The 20,981-nt window shown below is 48.5% G+C and overlaps 9 protein-coding genes across 9 annotated transcripts; 7 read left to right on the plus strand and 2 right to left on the minus strand.

The window, feature by feature from the left end:
- Positions 1–1,072: 1,072 nt before the first annotated feature.
- Positions 1,073–3,113, plus strand: N7457_003972 (cleavage polyadenylation factor subunit MPE1; the record flags this gene model as incomplete). Its single annotated transcript, XM_057175017.1, has 4 exons — positions 1,073–1,244; positions 1,316–1,613; positions 1,667–1,767; positions 1,819–3,113. The coding sequence occupies 4 exons, from the start codon at positions 1,073–1,075 to the stop codon at positions 3,111–3,113; spliced, it is 1,866 nt and encodes a 621-aa protein (XP_057032064.1).
- A 943-nt stretch (positions 3,114–4,056) lies between these two features.
- Positions 4,057–4,927, plus strand: N7457_003973 (ornithine decarboxylase antizyme; the record flags this gene model as incomplete). The annotated part of the gene is made up of 3 exons (XM_057175018.1): positions 4,057–4,089; positions 4,148–4,566; positions 4,711–4,927. 3 exons carry the CDS (start codon positions 4,057–4,059, stop codon positions 4,925–4,927), a joined length of 669 nt encoding a protein of 222 aa, XP_057032065.1.
- Positions 4,928–5,605: 678 nt separating this feature from the next.
- Positions 5,606–5,989, plus strand: N7457_003974 (yippee/mis18 family protein; the record flags this gene model as incomplete). The annotated part of the gene is made up of 1 exon (XM_057175019.1): positions 5,606–5,989. One exon carries the CDS (start codon positions 5,606–5,608, stop codon positions 5,987–5,989), a length of 384 nt encoding a protein of 127 aa, XP_057032066.1.
- Positions 5,990–6,262: 273 nt separating this feature from the next.
- N7457_003975 (SHNi-TPR domain-containing protein) lies at positions 6,263–7,689 on the minus strand (the record flags this gene model as incomplete). The annotated part of the gene is made up of 2 exons (XM_057175020.1): positions 6,263–6,547; positions 6,616–7,689. 2 exons carry the CDS (start codon positions 7,687–7,689, stop codon positions 6,263–6,265), a joined length of 1,359 nt encoding a protein of 452 aa, XP_057032067.1.
- Positions 7,690–8,103: 414 nt separating this feature from the next.
- On the plus strand, positions 8,104–10,345 carry N7457_003976 (DNA polymerase epsilon noncatalytic subunit; the record flags this gene model as incomplete). The annotated part of the gene is made up of 2 exons (XM_057175021.1): positions 8,104–9,164; positions 9,232–10,345. The coding sequence occupies 2 exons, from the start codon at positions 8,104–8,106 to the stop codon at positions 10,343–10,345; spliced, it is 2,175 nt and encodes a 724-aa protein (XP_057032068.1).
- A 184-nt stretch (positions 10,346–10,529) lies between these two features.
- N7457_003977 (mediator of RNA polymerase II transcription subunit 14) lies at positions 10,530–13,827 on the minus strand (the record flags this gene model as incomplete). Its single annotated transcript, XM_057175022.1, has 2 exons — positions 10,530–13,082; positions 13,135–13,827. 2 exons carry the CDS (start codon positions 13,825–13,827, stop codon positions 10,530–10,532), a joined length of 3,246 nt encoding a protein of 1,081 aa, XP_057032069.1.
- A 1,011-nt stretch (positions 13,828–14,838) lies between these two features.
- atg22-1 (putative autophagy protein Atg22) lies at positions 14,839–16,688 on the plus strand (the record flags this gene model as incomplete). The annotated part of the gene is made up of 2 exons (XM_057175023.1): positions 14,839–14,971; positions 15,025–16,688. The coding sequence occupies 2 exons, from the start codon at positions 14,839–14,841 to the stop codon at positions 16,686–16,688; spliced, it is 1,797 nt and encodes a 598-aa protein (XP_057032070.1).
- Positions 16,689–17,413: 725 nt separating this feature from the next.
- pdiA (protein disulfide isomerase PDI1) lies at positions 17,414–19,148 on the plus strand (the record flags this gene model as incomplete). The annotated part of the gene is made up of 4 exons (XM_057175024.1): positions 17,414–17,787; positions 17,850–18,228; positions 18,297–18,736; positions 18,794–19,148. 4 exons carry the CDS (start codon positions 17,414–17,416, stop codon positions 19,146–19,148), a joined length of 1,548 nt encoding a protein of 515 aa, XP_057032071.1.
- Positions 19,149–19,489: 341 nt separating this feature from the next.
- N7457_003980 (uracil-DNA glycosylase) lies at positions 19,490–20,724 on the plus strand (the record flags this gene model as incomplete). The annotated part of the gene is made up of 3 exons (XM_057175025.1): positions 19,490–19,845; positions 19,900–20,359; positions 20,431–20,724. The coding sequence occupies 3 exons, from the start codon at positions 19,490–19,492 to the stop codon at positions 20,722–20,724; spliced, it is 1,110 nt and encodes a 369-aa protein (XP_057032072.1).
- Positions 20,725–20,981: the final 257 nt, after the last annotated feature.

Genomic DNA, 20,981 nt, shown 5'->3' on the forward strand with positions numbered 1-20,981 from the left:
CTATCCTAGTTGTCTATGTGTACTACCCCCATGTTGATGCCTTTATATTGGACAAAAGTCCCAATGAAATGATTTGAAGATTGAGGATTCGGAAAGCCGAAATCAAAAGATGATCCTATCTAGAGCCTAAAGCCCTAGAACCCCCAGCCCTGGAGAGCTCGGGCACCTGCACCTGGGCAGTAGGCAGGTAGGTGGGTACATAGTAGTCAAAAAGCGGTATCTAATTTTGGAAGGCGGTGGCCACCTCATCAAATCATCTGACTTTTCTTCACTTGCCACTTCACCTTCTCCTCTCCCCGTCGACCTGTGGTACTCTAAGCTCTCATCCTCGTTGCATCAACTTCTCTTCTAACTCGTTACATTCTCTCCCGGAAAAAGCCAACAAGCCGGTCCACAGTTTCTCCGCCTCCTAACTTATCAGTCCTCAGTTTCACCCTTTGATGACATTGTGCCTTGCCACTATCATCCAACCATAATCGCCAACGGTTGCGAGACTTCAATCTCGGTCATTCGATAGTGAAATCGCTCATCCATCACAGGTCTCTTTTTAACTGGGAGCAGAAAACTTCCAAGCAGTTCCGATCACAGGCCGGAGTGTAAGGCTGGCTCTGCAAACCACTTGAAGGACGGGGCAGACCATTGAATCTCTTGAATACACCTTGTTTTCCTCTCTCTTTTGGGCGCTGTGTTCCTGCGACCATCGTATTCATCTTTTTATCTTTTTTGCCTTTTTTTTGATTTACATTTGTATGCAGTGACTTGAACACTCAGCATTCAGCATTCAAAAAGACTCATTCACACAATTCATTGTCTCACCATCCCCAATCGATAGACTGGTCTATCGATTCACTGCTTTCGCTTCCTAAATATCCCTTGACTTGCTGTCGTTTGCACAGATAACATCTGTTCTCCGCCTTTTCTTGGTCGTCACTGGTGATATACCGGATACCCTTCATCTCGAAAACATTTCCTCTCTATTACCCCTACTGCTCACTGTACATGCCGGCAGTGCCCCTAAATCCCGGTCTTAATACACTTACGACCATCTTTGTTGCACCCCCAATTGAATACAATGTCATCGTCTGTTCATTTCAAATTCAAGTCCCAGAAAGAACCATCAAGGGTCACCTTTGATGGCACTGGTATCTCAGTCTTTGAACTCAAAAGAGAGATTATCAGTCAAAGTAGATTGGGCGATGGGAGTGACTTTGAGCTATCAATCTACAACGAGGACACTAGAGAGGGTAAGTTCCTCCATTTCAGCATGCTCTTTATGTCCTTGGTTAATATGAACTCTTCTAATATTTCCCACTAGAATATGACGATGATACTACTATCATTCCTCGATCAACCTCGGTCATTGCTCGCAGATTGCCCGCAGCACGCCCTGGTAAGGGTGGTGCCGCTCGTTATGTCTCTGGCAAGATGCCAGTGAACGCCCGTGGACCCTCTCGCACCGAACCTTCAATGAGCCGCGTGAGACCTGGAATAGGACAATCTGTGAATAGCAATGTTCTTGAACTCAACAATGCGCAAACAGAAGAGGAGAAGATCAATGCCCTGTTCAATCTGCAGGCTAGTCAATGGCAGGAACAACAGCAGGAAATGGCAAAGTACGAGCAATCTATCCGCACTTTCGTTTATGGGGGATACTGACTTTGACCAGCGCGACACCCGTCTCCTTCGGGCGTGGCAGGGGAAAACCTGTCAATGTACCCGATCATCCTCCGCCTCCCGGCTATCTTTGCTATCGTTGCCGGGAAAAAGGTATGCATGTTAGCTAGACACAACCTCATAGACTGCTAACTTTGGGCATAGGCCACTGGATTCAAGCATGCCCGACGAATGATGATCCTAAGTTCGATGGTAAATACCGAGTTAAGCGATCAACTGGCATACCACGTTCGCTCCAAACCAAAGTCGACAAACCAGAATCCTTAGCCCCCGATGGCTCCACCGAAGATTCAAGAAATACAGGGGTTATGGTAAACGCGGATGGTGACTTTGTCATTGCAAAGCCAGACAAGGCAGCTTGGGAACTGTACCAGGAAAAGGCCAAGGCGTCGGCAGCAGCGGCAGCCGAAGCAATAGCAGCAGAGGAGAGCAAAGCGTTACAAGCTCGAGGTCTGGAATGCCCAATTGACAAAAGGATGTTTTTAGAGCCAACTAAGACACCATGTTGCCAAAGGACATATTGCAATGATTGTATTTCAAATGCTCTGATTGAAAGTGACTTTGTTTGCCCTGGATGTGCCACAGAGGGTGTCTTACTTGATAACCTCACTCTCGATGAGGAAGCTGCGTCCAAAATTAAGGTTTATGAAGCTGATAAGGCCGAGGCCAAGAAAGAGAAGGAGAAGAATCTTGCCGGCCCAGATGATACACCTGTTCCCGAAGTCTCCGAAACCGAGCCCAGCGACCTTTCCACCAACAGAGAACCGGGCCCGTCCGATCAAGTTCCAGAAACTACGCTCACACAGTCCAAGAAAAGACCTGCCGAAGATGAGCCTGCCAGTCGGGATGAGACTGGAAGCTCCGACCTAGGTAACGTGGCTAAGAAACCGAAGGCCGATTCGAATGGTCAGTGCGACGCCCCAGCCCACAATAACAGCGCTCAAGATGGCGCGCCAGTTATCCCACCGGCAGAGTTCAATAATCAGGATATGCCCTTCAATGGGTTTGGGCCAATGCCTGGCATGCCTATGATGCCTTTCTCGGCGCCTGGATTTGGCAACGAAGCCATGAGCTTCATGAATCCTATGGCGATGGCGTCCGCTGGTGGCTTCCCCCATGCCATGGGCCCAGGATGGAATCCCATGAGCATGCCATTCAATCCCCTCCAAGCTGGATTGTTTGACCAGAACAATGGAGGCATGTCCAACGGATTTCCTAATATGTTTAACGGAGATCCTTCGATGATGTTTCCCATGTCCCAAAACGGGTTTCAAGGACCAGGCCCTGGGATGAACAATTTCTCAAATCAGCAACGGACAACTTTCAGCACACCATACTCCCGGGAGGAAGATTCACCGTATTTCCGCCAGCCTGTGAATCCGCAGCGTCACCAGGCTCGAAACCGACGAGTTCGGCCTAGTGATTACCGGGAGCTTTGAATAGTGCTGACCTTGACTTCTTCGTCCATGAGGATCATAGTTCGCACACAGCACACTGTGTACATGCATATTATCTAGAGCAGCCTTCTTTCCTTCTCCCCTTTCTCGTTTCTGTGTCATGCTCGGGGGCTTTTTACTAGAAAGTGTACTATTATCATAGCTGCAATAACAATTTTTCAAACTGTGATTATTTTATGCTTTTTGCTTACTACCTATTTGTTTATATAACTATTCCAACCAATTTGGGCAGTGATTGGGCACCGATATCAAGCACGACAGGTTAGCCTCAATGATACATCCTAACAGCTCCATGATTTGTTGGATCCTACTCCGTACGTATGAGATCAAGCATTTGTATGGAGTACATACAGTAATACAATGCGTCAAACAATCCATATAACATAGATCCGACATTACCTATCTAGCGTATGGTAACCGAAAGGCAAATTCTGGAATAAGCACCGAGATAAGAAGAACATCACGAGTTTGTTTGTTTTTTTTTTAACAAAAAAGAGAAAGGATATCAAGAATCATAAATCACTCCACCTAAAGCGAGAAAGAGTATGTAAATGGAGAGAGGGTCAGGTGACTAAGAAAAAGAAGGCGCTCGTCTCATCCACACCGTTTGCTTTGTCCACTTTGTCCACACCGTTCATGATCAATCAGACCATCTCGATTTCTTTTCATCAAAACAGTAACCATCTTCACCGTGTCTTCTATACTTACTTTAAATACCAACTCTCAGCCTATATCGATACCTTGACCTACACTTCTTTCATCGAACCCCACTCAGAACAATCATCCGAAAGATCAACTATTATGGCGAAATACATGAATAACCAAAGTAGTAATTGCAAACAAATGCAGCGGTTTCTTGATCAAGAATCGCAAAGCACTATTCTTGCCACCTGCTACAGTGTTGAGCCGTCGACCACCAAGGTCCATGGCTTCCACTACTGCACTACCCTGGGCGCCGGTGAATACCTCCTAATCCGAGATAGTAAACTTTTCGCGATCTGACTTTCCCAATCCAGGAGTACAGTGGTATCCCTGAGGTCCCTTCGGGGGCTAAATCATCTCTTTTAAGTCCTCCCCACGACATGCTCGATTCCAGCGCGGAACGAACTTGGCCTGAAAACAATTGGCCAGAGTACAAGGGGGAGGCGACACATACCATCCCGGAAGAGTGTGAGAGACTCTTCTGTGACAAACTGTCTGCGACATTCCTGGGTGAGAGGAGTTTCGTGCGACAGGAGTCGCTGGGGATGGATGCGTTCAATAACATGCAGCCAAATCGAATCGGGCATCGGCATGACCGAATCCATCAATGGATTGAAGTGTGGGATTACTCCGGAGACGCCATTTACCGCGGATTTGTGGCGGAACATAATAAGGAGCGGACCTTGTTTGTGTTCTTTGAGGAACATGCACTTGACCACGGCCTCAAATCAAGGTATGTGTCTAGTCATGCCCTTGCGTTCCCTTGCACAGATGGACGTCTCTGCATCTACTCAGCTTCAGTCCGTTTCTTTTCATGTCTCTTTTCCTTCACTTTCTTTGCGTGTTTTCGACCCACTTGCTGACTTTCATTTCTTAGTCTAATTGCTCTGTTTGAACTTGCCGATATCGCCACCTTTGGATGCTCCCAGATAGTCGCCTGTGTCAGCCGGTCCCAGCGTACCGATGAAATGGAGCTTGTTCGAAGCCTAGGATGGTGTGGATTTAGCCTCACTACCTTGGCGCCCTGGGTCCTAAATGGTGATCAAGAGCCATGTCTTAGTAACAAATGGCTCTTCTTGGTAGCTGAAATTTAGTGACGACGCATGACTCATTTGTTCTGGATTAACGTTGAGGATCTTGAGTCTTGATACTTCTTTGGGCAGCTGCACGAAACACGGTGTCTTCTAGCTTCTAATTGTTCTAGTAGTGATTCAGATTGACATGATTATTATCATATTCTTCTTCTCTTTACAACAACTACTACAATATACATACCTATATACATCTTCCCCCTGTTTTAGAGGAAAAAAGGAAAGCTGGAACACAGATAAGATAAGATAAGCAATGGCCATGACCTCACCGGCACTCATGTAACTATTCCTTCTACATCCCTTCTATAAAAGAGCCGTTCGAAGGCCATTTTAGAAGCCTTTGCTTGTTCAAACCTGCCTAATATGTCCAAAGAGCGTATCAAGTCTCTTAAATTTCCTAAATTTCTCCTTCCCGAATCCGTATCTTCTGGACATAGGGCGGGGCTTTCCTCTCCAACGGACCCAAGGACCCAAACCACGCAGATAGAAAAGTATCTTGATGGTCATGTCTCCTATCTGCGTTGTGCAGGCTGTGCATCGCATCTTTGCCTGACTTCCCAGATCATCAGCAAAGGGTTTACGGGTCGCCATGGCCGTGCCTACCTTGTGTCAGGGGAACCAGTAGCCACAGCTATATCAGTCAGCGCGTCGTCTTCACCTACCGTGTCACTACCCAATACAATGCTGCAGCGTCCGGTTCCTCGTCAACTTGTCACAGGTGCACACACGGTCAGTGATATTACCTGCACATTTTGCGATAGTGTCCTAGGCTGGAAGTACGTCGCGGCGGAGGAAGAGTCACAGCGATACAAGGTTGGCAAGTTCATCCTGGAAACCAAGAAAATAGCCGTCTCTTCATGCTGGGAGTCTCCGCCCAGTGTTGACTTGTTCAACCAAGCCGATCACCAATCGGAAATTGAGCCTGGCCTCGCAAATACACAGTTCGACAGCCAAGACGAAGATGAGTGTGAGGACCTGTTTGCTGGCATCTGGAGTCCGGGACTTGCTGCTCGCCGGAAAACACGCGAGCTTAAACGTCGACCTGCCATGTTTGGAATCTCATGAGCGGTGGGAAACCCTCGGGGCCGGAACTTGTGAGACAAGGCGCAGTGGATAATACGACATGATACCCTTAAGATCTTGCTGTGTCTATATTACATAAGTTTACTACGGTACCCAAGAACAATAAATCGGTATTAGGTGTCGTTTGGAATCTGGAGCCCAGCACGAAACTTGATTCATCGAAATCATTAATACCCTGCTCGATCGAAGCGATTTCTAAGATGTATAAGAGAGAATGGAACTTCAAGACACCGACCAAAGGACAAGTCCATACTTTCACGAGGAAGCATCGTCGATACGAGACCGCTTGGAGCCATCCGCCACGGGTGATTCCTCAGCAGGTCTTTTTGAGGAAGTTTCGGCTTGCTGTGTTGGCTGCTTTGCAGACTTCCGTTTGACAAAGGCAGAAAGATCTGTTGCTCCCTTGCTAGCTGCATCAAGCTGGGCTTTCTGGTCTGTTGCTGATTGCCCAATAATTTGACCTAGAACTCCCTTCAGCATAGCCTCGTTGGCTTGATCGTTGTGTTCAATCGAGACGGGTGGTCGGCGCAGATCAGTTAGCTGCATTGTCCATTAGTAAAGAATACACACAATAGATAGACGGCAAAATCAAGACCGGAGAGAGTTACCCTTTGCTCCATCTCTGTGACAATTTCCTTGACATTGGCGATCTTGCGCTTTGTTGCAGTTGCCTTATCCTCATCCTCTTGCTTCTCCACTTCAAATCTCTTCTCCTCCTGGAGCATCCTGACCCTGCAGCTCTCGATAGCACGTTCCATCTGGATTGCGGCTTCTTTTCTCATCCCTTCATCAATCTTCCGCTTGTCATTGCCGCCATCATCCTCGTCATTCTGTTGGACCGAAGCGAATTCCAGAGCGAGGGAGAGCTTATAATGGCACTCAGCGACGGAAGGATCTTCCAAAGGATACAGTGAGTTTCTCAATTCGAGAACGGTTCTCAGATCAGTGACTGCATCGTCGAATCTTTCCCCCTCTAAGGAGATTTCAGCTTGAAGGTCGTGCGTATCCGCGAGTCTTTCTTTGATATGTTTGGTGTCTACAGACATCACAGTTGATTTACCTTTGCCTTCGTCTTCTTCCTCTGCAATCTTCAGCTTCTTGAGGTAAAGAACACGGGCAAGATCAAGAACCTCAAAGGCATTAGCAAAATCATCGTCGTCTTCATCATCCTCCGCATGCTCTGTATTTTCATCATCAGAGTCATCAGAGTCAACGAAGTTCTCATCTCCTGTAAACTGGAAGAATGGCTTGGATTCCGTGGGTACTGTTTCTTTATCCGCATCCTTGGTGAAAGATGGGGGTTGAGCCATCGAATTGGCGATTGCATCTTGAACAAGGGAATCGCTCGTGGAGCTCGACTCTCCGAGACGTTTAGTCGTTGAAGATGCGACACCGGCCTGCGATTGTTGTTCTCCAGCGACCTTAGAGCCAAGGACATCGCTTTTGCTCACAGCCACGTTATACAGTGATTTTCCGTAGGCATATAGTAAATCGGCATTGTCGGGGGATAGTTCGCCATTGAGTTCAGCCTGAAGCTCGGTAGCTTGGGAATATAACTCAGAGGCAGAGTCATGGTCCTTAGTCGCATCTTTTGCAGCGGCACGTGCGATCAAGTCGTCGAGTTGGGCTCGTTTATCTTGATCTGAGACATCGGGAGATTGGGCTTTGGGCGGATTAGCCATGGTGATTGCGATACGAGTGAGGATGTCAGGGAAAAGAAGGATATAAGGGGGAAATCAGCGATTGAGCGAATAGGAAGAATAGGAAAATATTTTTAAAAGTAATTCAAACCAAGACTGAAGTACGAGACTCGAGTGAGGTGAATAGGTGGAGAGCATAAAATTGGAAAGGAAAGAGAGCTTAGTTCCGGCGCGGCGCGTGTCACGCGTCTCGATTTAATTGAATCCTGGGACCTTCTCTTACACTCTCCATTGCTATATGATTCACAATTAGTATACTGCCCGGAATTCTAGCCTTGATTTTCTGATTGTCATCTCGTGTTGCTTCAAAATATCAATTTACAAGGCCTTTTCTCCCGTTTCTTGAAGCCAGACGGTATGGACACCTCAACACCGCGACACCCTGATCGCTTCAAAATGGCGGTTGATCCAGTTCCTTCATCCTCCCCTGCATTTGGGACACCTGCACGTCCATTCAAATTGCCTAGAGGGAATGCGCCTTCCCCCAAAACGTCGATTTTACCGATTTTACTCCCTCCTTCAACGCTGCGCCCAGTGGCCTTTCGAACTTTCACTCGCAAACATAATCTCACAATCTCATCTTCTGCACTTCAAACACTAGCTGTGTTTGTAGGCAAGAACTGTGGTTCAGGATGGCGCGAGGAAGGCCTAGCAGAGCGAGTCCTGGATGAGGTTGCCAAGATATGGAAAAGAGCCGGCGGAGGTGTGATTGTCGAGGATGGAAAAGGAGCATCCCTGAAAACGATTCTACAAACCCTTGAGGGTAGTATGAGTGGTGGAAGGGTTGTTTCTGGAAAAAAGACTTCCCAAGATGGTTCATTGAAGATATCCAGCCTTGGTTTAGACGATGGACAAGTTGAAATGGTTGGTGATACTTCAAACCCAGGGATCGCCGAGGAAGACGATGCGCAACTGTCGCTTCACCCAAGACATTGGCTTAAGGTGATCGGCGCCTTTGATCTTCCACGTTTGACGTATAATGTCGACAAGAAATACTTCGAGGCCACGAAGTCAAAGCCATCCTTGTTTCCATCACCGTCTCACAAAACTGCACTGTTTCGAGATCGATACAATCTCGTATATCAACGATTGCTCCGCAATGAGTCATTCCAGAGCTCACTGAGTGCTGCTGGTATCCCTCCACTGCAACGTTCATCATCCAATCTTGCCCATGGACAATCCTATAAACTGACGCCTATCGCAAACTTGCTAGGCAGAAGTGGAACTTCACATCTACTCCTAGGATTGCTTTCAATTTCCCCCACCGGAGATTTGTCCTTGGTAGACTTGACCGGGAGTGTAGCATTGGATTTGAGCCATGCTAGAATGATACCAGAAGATGGCGCGTGGTTTGCACCAGGCATGATAGTACTTGTCGACGGTATCTATGAAGAGGAGGAGATGGTGCGCGGTGCTGCGTTGGGGGGGGAATACAGGAATCGGCGGTGCGATCGGAGGTCAGTTTGTTGGTATATCGATATGCGGACCTCCATGCGAGCGACGTGATATCTCACTAGGAACAAGCAACCGCCACGACAGCGGTCAATTGAGTTCCAGTGGTGGGTTTGGATGGGTCGACTTTCTCGGAATGGGCAGTGAACGTGCCCAGGGCGCACGAATGAGAAGTATACAGGAAAAATGCCTGCAAAGAGACCCGGAAGCAGTGGGAACACCAACCAGGCTCAAGATCGCCATCATGGGTGAAGTTAATCTGGACAACATGAAGACATTGGACGCTTTGAAGAAGGTCTTCATCACCTACAATGATCTCTCTCTTCCTGAGCGCCCTCAGGCATTTGTCCTGATCGGCAATTTTGCGCAAAAGGCTATCATCAGTGGAGGTGGCCGAGCCGGGAGTATTGAGTACAAAGAATATTTTGACTCGTTGGCGCTGATTTTATCCGATTTCCCAGCATTGCTACAACACTCGACTTTTGTCTTTGTGCCGGGCGATAATGATCCTTGGGCATCAGCATTCTCCGCTGGTGCAGCCTCAACAGTACCGCGGCAACCTATCCCAGACTTGTTCACCTCTCGGGTTAAACGTGCATTTGCATCAGCGAACTCGGAGCAGAGTAGATCTCAAACCCAGGAGCCTGCTGGTGATGCAATTTGGACTTCAAATCCTACACGCCTTTCATGGTTTGGGCCAATCCATGATATCGCCGTATTTCGCGATGATATCTCGGGCAGGCTGAGACGCAGTGCTGTCAACACTACCCTTGACAATGACTCTGATGTTACAATGCATGGGTCATCAAACACGGCTTTTGCCGCGGGCGAGGGCCAGATAGATGACATAGGACAGAGAGAAGGCAACAAAACTGCAGCCGTCTCGCCTGGAGCGTCAATGGCCCGCAGACTAGTCAAGACGATATTGGACCAAGGAACAATTTCTCCATTTCCGTTGCCATTACGGCCTGTCCTATGGGATCATGCCTCCGCCTTGCAACTGTACCCGCTTCCAACCGCACTGGTCCTTGCAGACCCCGAAGCTGCGCCGTTCTGCATGACCTATGAGGGTTGTCATGTCATGAATCCTGGACGCCTGCTGCCCGAGGGTGGTGCTCCGATGGTTAGATGGGTTGAATACGATGTGCTACGCAACCGAGGGAAGATCAGGGAAGAGCGTTGTTAGTTCTGGCAGCAATTCAATAATCTTGACGCATCATGAACAGAAATACATTTAGATGTTATGTCATATCGAGGTCTAGGAGTACATCGTGAAGAGAACACAGTAGTTGTTCCTGCATTAAAATGAAAACGAAAACCCAAGGAATCATTGAGCTACGTCAAAGAGGAAAGGGAGAGAATTGCAATGCCTAATCAATCGTGATGACGTCGGTATCCCCCCTGGCTTGCTGTGGAGCGGCAGATATCGAGCCCTTGATCTGCATTTGCTTCGGAACTTGCGGGGGTTTTGCTTCGGCTCTGTTATCGAGTTCAAGATGGGGAGAGCTGAGGCACGCATGAAGGTCAAATATGAGAGTTCCAACCTTGTTTATGCTTGCTACCACTCCATCTCCGAGGCCGGTCCAACCATCGCCTTTTGATTGGTAGAGTTTATCTTGTATGGCGGCTGTGATCTGGCCACGATCAGAACGATCCATTCCGTTGGCATCCCTTAACATCCAGACTAAGCGGTCCTGGTGCATCACTGCGCTCAGATGGAAACGAGACTTCAATCGAGGGTAGTGTATCAGATAAACAGTAGGTTTGCGTGCTGTGATTTGCACAATCGACAGATCCAATTGATTGGATTGGGAAGTGATTTGGTCCAATGACCGCAAGAGAGGGAACGTGGTGCCCAAGAGTTGAAGGATTGATTCAACACCGGTGTCAGTGAACTGCCGATTCAAAGCCACCGTGAGGGGCTCTTGGATGCGGCGATGAGGACTGGAACCCTCGAATTTGATTGCCAGTTTCAGTTGGAATAGTGGCTTAGTCTTCGAGAGAACACCCGCAACATCTAGATGGTCAGACAAGGAAGGCCCGTCGGTGCTGAGATCAAAGGACGCAGAGAATCTGTGCTCAGGCCCGTAGGCAAAAGAAATTCGTGACAAAGACAAAGATTGAGGTTCCATTCCCTTCCGTATGAGAGACTGCAGTATTGAAAGAACACACTCGAGTCGGTGCAAGCGTTCAAAAAGACCAGCGACAACAGAATGACCCGCGGGCGCAACTAAACGCAGTGCGAAACCAGCACCCTTGTCTTCAATGATTAACGAAGAATCGGGGTTTGAAACGAGTGGGACCAAGGATCTGATGCGAGTTTTTAAGGTGCCATGAGCTACCATGATGACGGAACGGCTCTGACTGTCGATTCCATGAAAAGATAGTCGAATCATTTCTTTAAATTGTGATTGCCTCTTTATACCAAAGGGCAAAGTGACCCGGAAAGCAGGTGGAAGAGTGGACGAACTGCAGTTGAATAAGAGCTCCGGAACAGTTAGATCTGGTTCTAACTGCAATTCTTTCAATGATGGCCAAAAGTGCATATTTGGCAAGCCTGCCAGGTAAGACGCATTGGCATGGATCGCCAGGATTCCAGTAAGACCATGCACCAGCTCCGCGCACGTTGTGTAGTCGAGTCGCATCTGCGAAGCAACAAGAATTTCACTGACTAGGTGAGCTTGTGGAAGATGTATAGTATGATCGCCAACACCATGGAATAGTGCCATTTTGGATACCTCAGTTGACCGAAGTTGCACCAGCCACCAGCGGTCACCATCCATGCTGCTGGTCGCTGCAGCGACCCAATGCCGGTTCCAAAGCCGATGGGTGAAGAAAGCGGTCCGTATTACACCGAGGGGGAATAGCTTGCGAGGGTCAAGCCCCAGTGCCCTTTGGTTCACAGGCTCGAGGCCGAGTGCTTTCGTACTGGACTCAATCTCCTCTATTGCAGTAACACATCGTAATCGGGTAATGCGAGATACGATCTCTTCTGTCGATGATTTATAGAGACCTCGATCACACTCTAGACGTTCCAGCACATTGGAAGTCCCACACATTGTAATGGAACCTGACATAGGTTCAATGGAAACCCGAAGAGAACGTGGGACTGTGAGTTGAACATCAAGGCGACAATCTCCAGGTTCTGTGGGTGATAGTTGAGCCTGTAGTGATAATGTGTGACTTGAGAAAAGAGTATGTTTTTTGAGGGTACTAAATGCGGCAAAGAGAAGATGTGATGTGTGTAATGCGATGACACTTCGTAGGATGAGCTCCATAGACAAGTCGTCCGAGTTGAATCTAATGGCATCGCTGCTGACCTGCTGACCGTCACGCATCCATCGGAAGCCAAGATGGGATGTTTCGGGCCTAAGGTCACTCGAACAGCCACCGCGATGACCACCTTTGACTCCTATTTCGAGCCAGCTCTTTGGCCCCGGTCTATGAGGCCAATATTGAACGACAAGTGTCCGGTGTAGTAGCTCGATACGCAGGGCATCTGCCCAAAGACCCCGAGAAAGTTCAACCGATTGCCTAAAGAGTATGTTGATTTTATTTGTGAGCACGAGACCATGAAGGAGTTGGAAACATCCCATCAAACCATCATCACGAAGCACATCGTTAATCTTGCCATCAAGTTCATTGAAGATCCGTCCTTTCGGAATGGGTGATGATGGTGAGAAAAGGAAGCGAATATCCACAAAGAAGAATTGTGATGTCTTTAATTCTTCAGCGACTGAAAGATCCAGTTCGAATTCGCCAGAAACAGTGAATGTGACCCGGCCATCATGGACCCGGTAGTTTTGCATTGGAGACGGCACTGAGTCGTGCAGTGCTAGTCGCACGCTGATGATTCGATTGAGTTTGAGTAGTTTTTTGAGCGTCGCCCGTGTTGAAAGCGGCGTTGGAGGTTTGTAACCAAGCTAGGATAGATGTAAGCGAAGTACAGATTGCAACCCTATTAGGATAACTCACATCTGGCAAAGAGGCCACCCCTCCCTTTGATAAAACCTCTACGGCGGTTTTTAAATCCGGATTTGCGACTTGCGCTCGAACGAGATCTCGCTTCACTTCGCCGACATACTGGAGAGCTGCATCATACGATTGGTGTCGTGTGCGAATGAATCCTTGGATGTCAATGAGTCTGCTCACATCTGCAGCTTGCCGACTCCATTGCGAAAGCACCAGAAGTTTGATGAACTCGGCCCTCTTGGCATGAGCGAAGTCCAAAATTCGCAACTTCTTGTGTATATTTTCCGACGAATGGTTGCCAGCTGGTTTTCCATGCGTCGTTATCGAACCACCTAAGGCCGGCACTTGTATCGCAGCCAATTCTGTAATCAACTCCGAGAGATCGTTCCAACATTCTTGCACTGAGCGATTGACCAGGGTTCCAAACGGAAAGAAACCTTGAGTGATGTGCGGTAGCTCAAATGGAGCCGTTGGCGCGATTTCCACTGCCTTATCTCCAAGATATTTTGAATGTTGGTTCGAGATAACAAGCCCACTCGGTGCGCCATTGACGTGAGCTGATCCATTCACAACAGTGCGTTGACCAGATTTATCGGCATTGTGAAAAGCGCTTGGCGCACTGTTTCTGGTGTCATTGAGGCCTGAGCGTCGGATAGATCCCTCGATGTTGACATTGTCCATGACGACGCCGGGCATTTCTGGAAGCACAGCCTAGCTGCTTTTTGGTTGTCCGTTGACGCTTTCCCCTCCTTGGCCTCCTGCACGGCGCAGAACAAGCGACCAAACACAGGCACTGTTCCGGGCTCGAACCAGTCGGCGCTGGGGTAGGAAGGGAAGCTGAGATCGAAGACGAGACTAGGTAAGGCCTCAATTTGTTGCCATGCGTTTCACGGGCCGTGCAGACAGAACGCCACTCTCATAATCGGAGGAGCTCGGCGCACGGCTTAGGTCTCAAATGGGCCTTTAACGGTCGGTTGAGGCTCCGGGGAGATGGCAACAGATCGGAAGCGGAATCGGTGAAAAATACCTCAGACTGCCACAGAGCTTGATTGGGAATTGCCTAGCGACTAGATATCACGAGATTTGCGATCGGGAGTCGAGATATTTCGGGTAGGATAACAGGGATGTCGCAATGCGAGATACGGGGCAAAAGGACCCGGTGGGTGAGCAGGAAATTAAGGGTAGATAAACAGCCGATATGAACGATTGAGGTAAAGTTCAAACGTCGTGGGATAACTGAGAAATAGGCTTCTGGGGAGAAAATGAGTGCTTAGAGTGGATTGGGTCAACAATCTTAAGTCGGAGATGTGATTTGACTGATGAAAGCGCGATGCGCTGCATGCATTACCGCCTTCAGTTGAATGCCTTGATGCCTGGTATTTTCGAGTATCATCCTTGCCTGGTATTTGTAAATGTGTAATCAGTACGGTATTATTAGAAGTACCTGGAGTCACCCCTACAGCCTGTGCAGTACAACACATTCCTAAAACTCGAGGTGTCAGTACTTCGGACATGTACCTATACAAGAAGATACCAGATCTTGTATCAATTCTCAGCCTCCGCTCCCATATGACCTCACCGCTTTGATACTTTGTACACCTGGGGATCTCCAATAATGTCTCCTAGCTAAGTTTGACTACCTCAAGGAGTATTTTATGTCTTGTTTGATTCATGTCCGGTCATGACTCTGGATTTACCTCGCCTGCCATGAGTGTACAGGAGAATTCTGGGTCTCTCCCCCAATATACTGGCGATGACACCAGGCCAACCAGTAAGAAAGAGCTTACCGGCTGGTACTGCTATGGTTGGGCTGCCGAGGTATTTGTTGTTTGTGCCATGGGTGCGTATGCTTCATGTCTTTGCCATATGTAGACAATATCTGATTAGGAACAGGTTCATTTCTTCCAATAACCCTGGAGCAAATGGCTCGGGATCGGGGCGTTTTACTGTCCGACAAGACCACACCGTGCAGCGCAACTTGGAGTCCATCACTATCATATCCCAAATCAGATGTACCAGAGTATCGTCCCCAGGTATCAGATCGCGGCCAGTGCATTATCTACTTCCTCGGCGCCGAGATCAACACCGCAAGCTTTGCCTTGTATACGTTTTCATTGAGCGTTTTAGTCCAAGCAATCCTGATAATTTCGATGTCAGGAGCCGCTGATCATGGAACCTATCGCAAGAAGCTCCTGGTTATCTTCGCTTTCGTTGGCTCAATTGCGACGATGTTGTTCTTGGCTGTAGTCCCCAAAGTTTACCTATTAGGTGGACTGCTTGCAATCATTTCAAACACTTGTTTTGGTGCGTCTTTTGTCCTTTTGAATTCGTTCCTGCCTGTTTTGGTTCGCCATCATCCATCGCTCAAGGAGATCGAAGAACCAACGCCGGCGAATGATCATATACCAAATCCCAGGGAGCGCCGTTTGTCCTCAAATGGTATTATTGACCGACCAAATCCGGATGACACCACGTCGTTACTCGGGCATAACAGGGAAACAACAGCGACGTCTCCCACGATTACCTCCCTGGAGCTTAGACTTTCCACCAGAATCTCGTCAAATGGCATCGGTATAGGCTATATCGGGGCAGTCATTCTACAAATGTTCTCAATCCTAGTTGTCGTGGTTGTGCATCCACCGACATTTTCATTACGCGTGGTGCTCTTCTTGATTGGATTATGGTGGTTTATATTTACCATCCCTGCAGCCCTATGGCTGCGCACCAGGCCCGGTCCCCCTCTCTTGGGGGGTGACGGCAAACCGCTCCATTCGTGGATTGGATATATGGCGTACGCCTGGAAATCTCTTGCAAAGACCGTGACTCGAGCACGACAATTAAAAGATATCATGATTTTCCTTGCAGCCTGGTTCCTTCTTAGTGATGGAATTGCCACTGTTAGTGGCACTGCCGTATTGTTTGCGAAAACACAACTGGACATGAAGCCTGCCGCCCTGGGATTGATCAATGTGATCGTCATGCTCGCTGGAGTATTTGGTGCGTTCTCTTGGAGCTATGTGTCACATTACTTCAACCTACGGGCCGAGCAGACAATCATTGCATGTATCATTCTGTTTGAACTCATTCCACTATATGGGCTTCTTGGGTTTATCCCGGCGGTGCAACACGTGGGACTTGGTCTTCATCAGCCCTGGGAAATGTATCCTCTAGGGGCTGTTTATGGCCTTGTTATGGGTGGACTGTCGTCGTATTGTCGAAGCTTTTTCGGCCAGCTCATTCCTCCAGGCTACGAGGCAGCTTTTTATGCGCTGTATGCAATCACCGACAAAGGATCTAGCATTTTTGGGCCAGCCATTGTTGGTGCCATTACAGATCGCTATGGTGAGATTCGACCAGCATTTTTCTTCTTAGCGATTTTGATCGTCGTGCCACTACCGCTCATGCTTTTGGTAGATGTTGAGCGTGGGAAACGAGATGCCTTAGCATTGGGAGCGGAATTGGAGGGTAAACCTGCAGGATCCAGATATGGGACCATAGTTGACGCTCGAGCCACAGAAGATGAGGCGACTGGAGGAATAGACGAAGGGAGCCTTTGACATATCCAGTAGAATGGGTTCTTTCTTTCTTTCTTTCGTTTCCTTTCTTTTGTTTTTCTTTTGTTTTTTTGTTTTTTTGTTTTTTTTTTGTTTTATTTTCGGTCTATGGGGATCTGATAGGCCTGATGTTGGAGCTGAACCCGCAGAAGCAATATGGAAATAATGGGCGTTTTTAGCGGGAACTATGTGCATGAATGACTAATAAGATCGAGATGGGCATTAATCTCGCCAAGAACAAGTGTTTTTAAGGCCACTTGTCCACTTGAGATGTACAATGTTGTATACGGAGTACGGAGTCCATGGCGAAGGGGAGGGGTACGAAGTAATGTACGGAGGACAGAGTACACAAAGTACAGAGAGTACATAGAGTTATGTATGCTGTACCAGTGTTCCCGTGGCAATTGAACGACGTGATCTCCATAGATTGGCAATAGTGGAGGTACCTCCTGGGTACAAGGTACTCCGGATGTACCTGAAGAACCTAGGATCACCAAAAAGACCGCCCTTGCAACCCTGCATAGCCCAGTCACAAAGCTCCACTCAGGCCCTTTTTTAGTGAACAAACTGTCCTCAAGCTCATTTCCCCATAAATAAAAACATTCCCGCTCTTTGGATCTTGTCATCTCACACTCATCCACTTGTATTGGTAAGCCCCTCCTTTGTAACATGCTTCTAAACATTCTGTTAGCTTCGAGAGCACTTGGGCTTATTTTGATTTAGAGATAATGCGGTCCTTTGCCCCTCTCGTCCTGAGCCTCCTTGGCGCTACTGCGGTTCACGCAGCTGAGCCCGAAGCTGCCGAGGCCGATGCCAATGTTATCACATTGACCACCGATACCTTTGATGACTTCGTCAAGGAGCACCCTTTGGTTCTTGCTGAGTTCTATGCACCCTGGTGCGGTCACTGCAAGGCCCTCGCCCCCAAGTACGAAGAGGCGGCCACAGAGCTCAAGGCAAAGGAGATCCCCGTCGTCAAGGTGGATTGCACCGAGGAGGAGGAGTTGTGCAGAACGTACGAGGTGGATGGGTACCCTACACTCAAGGTTTTCCGTGGCCCGGATTCCCACAAGCCCTACGGTGGTGCCCGTAAGGCCGATGCGTAAGTCGTCTTGGACAACCCGGTTCTTGTGCTTTTCAAAATTGACCCTTCCCTTCACACAGTATCGTTTCATATATGACCAAGCAGTCGATGCCTGCCGTCTCGACCGTGAACGAGGAGAACTTGGAGGAATTCAAGGCCCTGGATAAGATTGTGATTATCGGATACGTCGCTTCCGATGATAAGGATGCCAATGACAGCTTCACTTCGTTCGCTGAGACTCAGCGTGACAACTTCCTCTTCGCTGCCTCTAGCGACGCCGCTCTCGCCAAGGCTGAGGGAGTCAAGCAGCCCTCCATCGTTATCTACAAGGACTTCGATGAGAAGAAGACCGTTTACGACGGAAAGCTCGAGGGTGACGCTATTCTCGACTGGATCAAGATCGCTAGCACTCCTCTTGTCGGCGAGCTCGGTCCCGAAACCTACTCGAAGTACATGGCGGTATGTTCAGGCACCTTTGCTCGTCCCAAGTTCGACAAAGCGCAAAACTAACTGTCTACAACCATTAGGCCGGCATCCCCCTCGCTTACATCTTCGCCGAGACTGCTGAGGAGCGCGAGCAATTGGCGGCTGATTTCCGCCCCATTGCTGAGAAGCACCGTGGCGCTATTAACATTGTTACCCTTGATGCTAAGCTCTACGGCGCCCACGCTGGAAACCTCAACCTCAAGCCTGAGGAATTCCCCGCTTTTGCTATCCAGGACACTACCAAGAACGCCAAGTACCCCTACGACCAAACCAAGAAGGTTGACGCGAAGGATGTTGGCAAGTTCATCAAGAACGTCCTTGATGGCAAAGTTGATCCTAGCATCAAGTCCGAGCCCATTCCAGAGACTCAGGAAGGCCCCGTCACCGTTGTTGTTGGTCGCAACTACCAGGAGGTTGTCATTGAAAACGAGAAGGATGTCCTGGTCGAGTTCTATGCCCCCTGGTGCGGACACTGCAAGGCGTAAGTTTTCTACCAAGCATAGCTCTTCCCTGGCCCTCACTGACCTATCCTCTCCAGTCTTGCTCCCAAGTACGACGAGCTCGCTGCACTCTACGCTGATATTCCTGAGCTGAACGAAAAGGTTACTATCGCCAAGATCGACGCCACTGCCAACGATGTGCCTGATTCTATCACTGGGTTCCCCACCATCAAGCTCTATCCCGCTGGTGCTAAGGACTCCCCTGTTGAGTACTCTGGTTCCCGTACTGTCGAGGATCTCGTCACCTTTATCAAGGAGAACGGCAAGTACCAGGTGGATGGTCTCGATGGAGGCGCAAAGAAGCCCGTGGAGCGTGGGGATGTTACCGCTGCTTCCCCCAAGGCCACTGAGTCTGCTGCTTCCGATGAGAAGGTTGCTCACGATGAACTCTGAGTTCTACTTGCTTTCTGAATATGTAACCCCATCTTGTCTGTTGTATGTTTTAAACCCGAACTATATGTATTCGATTGCCGGTTTCCTCGCTATCGCTCAGTTTGTAAAATTGCAGCATCTATTTGCTCGTATTGCCTGGATTCAAGAAATTCATAGGTTGTACATTATATTATATTTCCCCAAACGACTACCATATAGAACCAACCCAAAAGCCAATCTCGTCTTTGCAGATCAGTCGCGTCGCGCGAACCGCGTCGGTCTCTTATCGGTCCCGAGCAACTTCTGGGGAAGCTCATTTTACACCTTCCAAATTTCCATCTCACGTTCGCCTCAGACCCATCATGGTGAGCCCTGCCATCAAACGTAAATCGGAAAATAGCTCTGTTCCCGATCCGAAGAAACTCAAAGGTGGAAGCATCACTTCATTTTTTGGAGCTCCAAAACCGAGGTCCCCGAGCACTCAATCGACCCCGACCCCACGGCCAAGCAGCTTTGATAAGCAGAAATGGGTTGCTTCCTTGACGCCGGAACAAAAGGAGCTACTGCAGTTGGAAATTGATACTTTGGATGAGAGCTGGCTAGCTCACCTGAAGGACGAAGTGATCAGCACGGAATTCTTGAACCTGAAGCGATTCCTGAAGAAGGAGAAAGACTCCAAAGTCAAGGTCTTTCCGCCAGAAGAGGATATCTACTCTTGGTAAAGCAGACTGCCTCCTTGAAGCAGTACCCTATACTAATTTCCAGAACGCAGGTCCCGATACACACCCTTGCACAACGTCAAAGTAGTCATCATTGGCCAGGATCCGTACCACAACCACAACCAAGCTCATGGGCTATGCTTCTCTGTCCGTGCCCCCGTGCGAGCCCCGCCATCGTTGGTCAATATCTACAAGGGCATAAAAATCGACTACCCTGACTTTGAGTCACCACCCGATAAAGGAGGGTTACTCATACCTTGGGCTGAGCGCGGCATCCTGATGCTCAACACATGTCTGACTGTTCGTGCTCATCAGGCCAACAGTCATTCTAACAAGGGTTGGGAGAAATTCACACAGAAGGTGATTGATCTCGTTGCTCGAGTCCGGACCAACGGCGTTGTCTTTCTTGCCTGGGGCCGGCCTGCTGGAACGAGAGTTGCCAAAGTTAACAAAGAGAAGCACTGTATTCTACAATCGGTGCATCCTAGCCCTCTAAGTGCGCATAATGGCTTTGTGAGTAGATTCTATGATGGGAGACGCTCGTCCTTGGGACATCTGTTCTTAGCTGACATTACGATGTATAGTTCAAAAATGGTCACTTCAAGAAGTGCAATGATTGGCTTGCCTCACGGTACGGCGCCGATGAAATAATTGACTGGAGTCTAGTGCCACCCAAAAAAGCTCCATTGGCCTCCACCTGTGTTTCTGACAAGGAAAACGCGACCACTTTAATCAACCAGCCGCCGGTTGGGTCTCAGTCCGAGGTCAAGGCCCAGCCTGCCACGGTTGATGAGTTTGATGATGATGACGCGGTTGAAGCCCTAGTGGCGGCTGAAGCAGAGGCAAAGACTTCAGATTCAGTTCAGAACTCAACATGAACATCACCTTGCTGACTATTCAAAATTCCTCTCGGATCTGATTTTGTATTGTTTAAGATGTTTATGGAGTTGGGAAGGGCGCATTCATGGATGGGCCTTGCAGATGCATATGGATCCGTACACCGCAAAGTAGCTAATATCCATCCGATCTACATTGGCCCATCGCAAGTGTACATCGTAGCAAATATACATATATGTAGATGTACGGAGTATAAAGATCCCTGTATCCAGTAGACAATGTGAGCTCGTAACTGAGG

Source organism: Penicillium paradoxum (genome assembly GCF_028828445.1).
Source record: "Penicillium paradoxum strain IBT 22861 chromosome Unknown utg000004l_segment0_segment0, whole genome shotgun sequence".
NCBI lineage: Eukaryota > Fungi > Ascomycota > Eurotiomycetes > Eurotiales > Aspergillaceae > Penicillium > Penicillium paradoxum.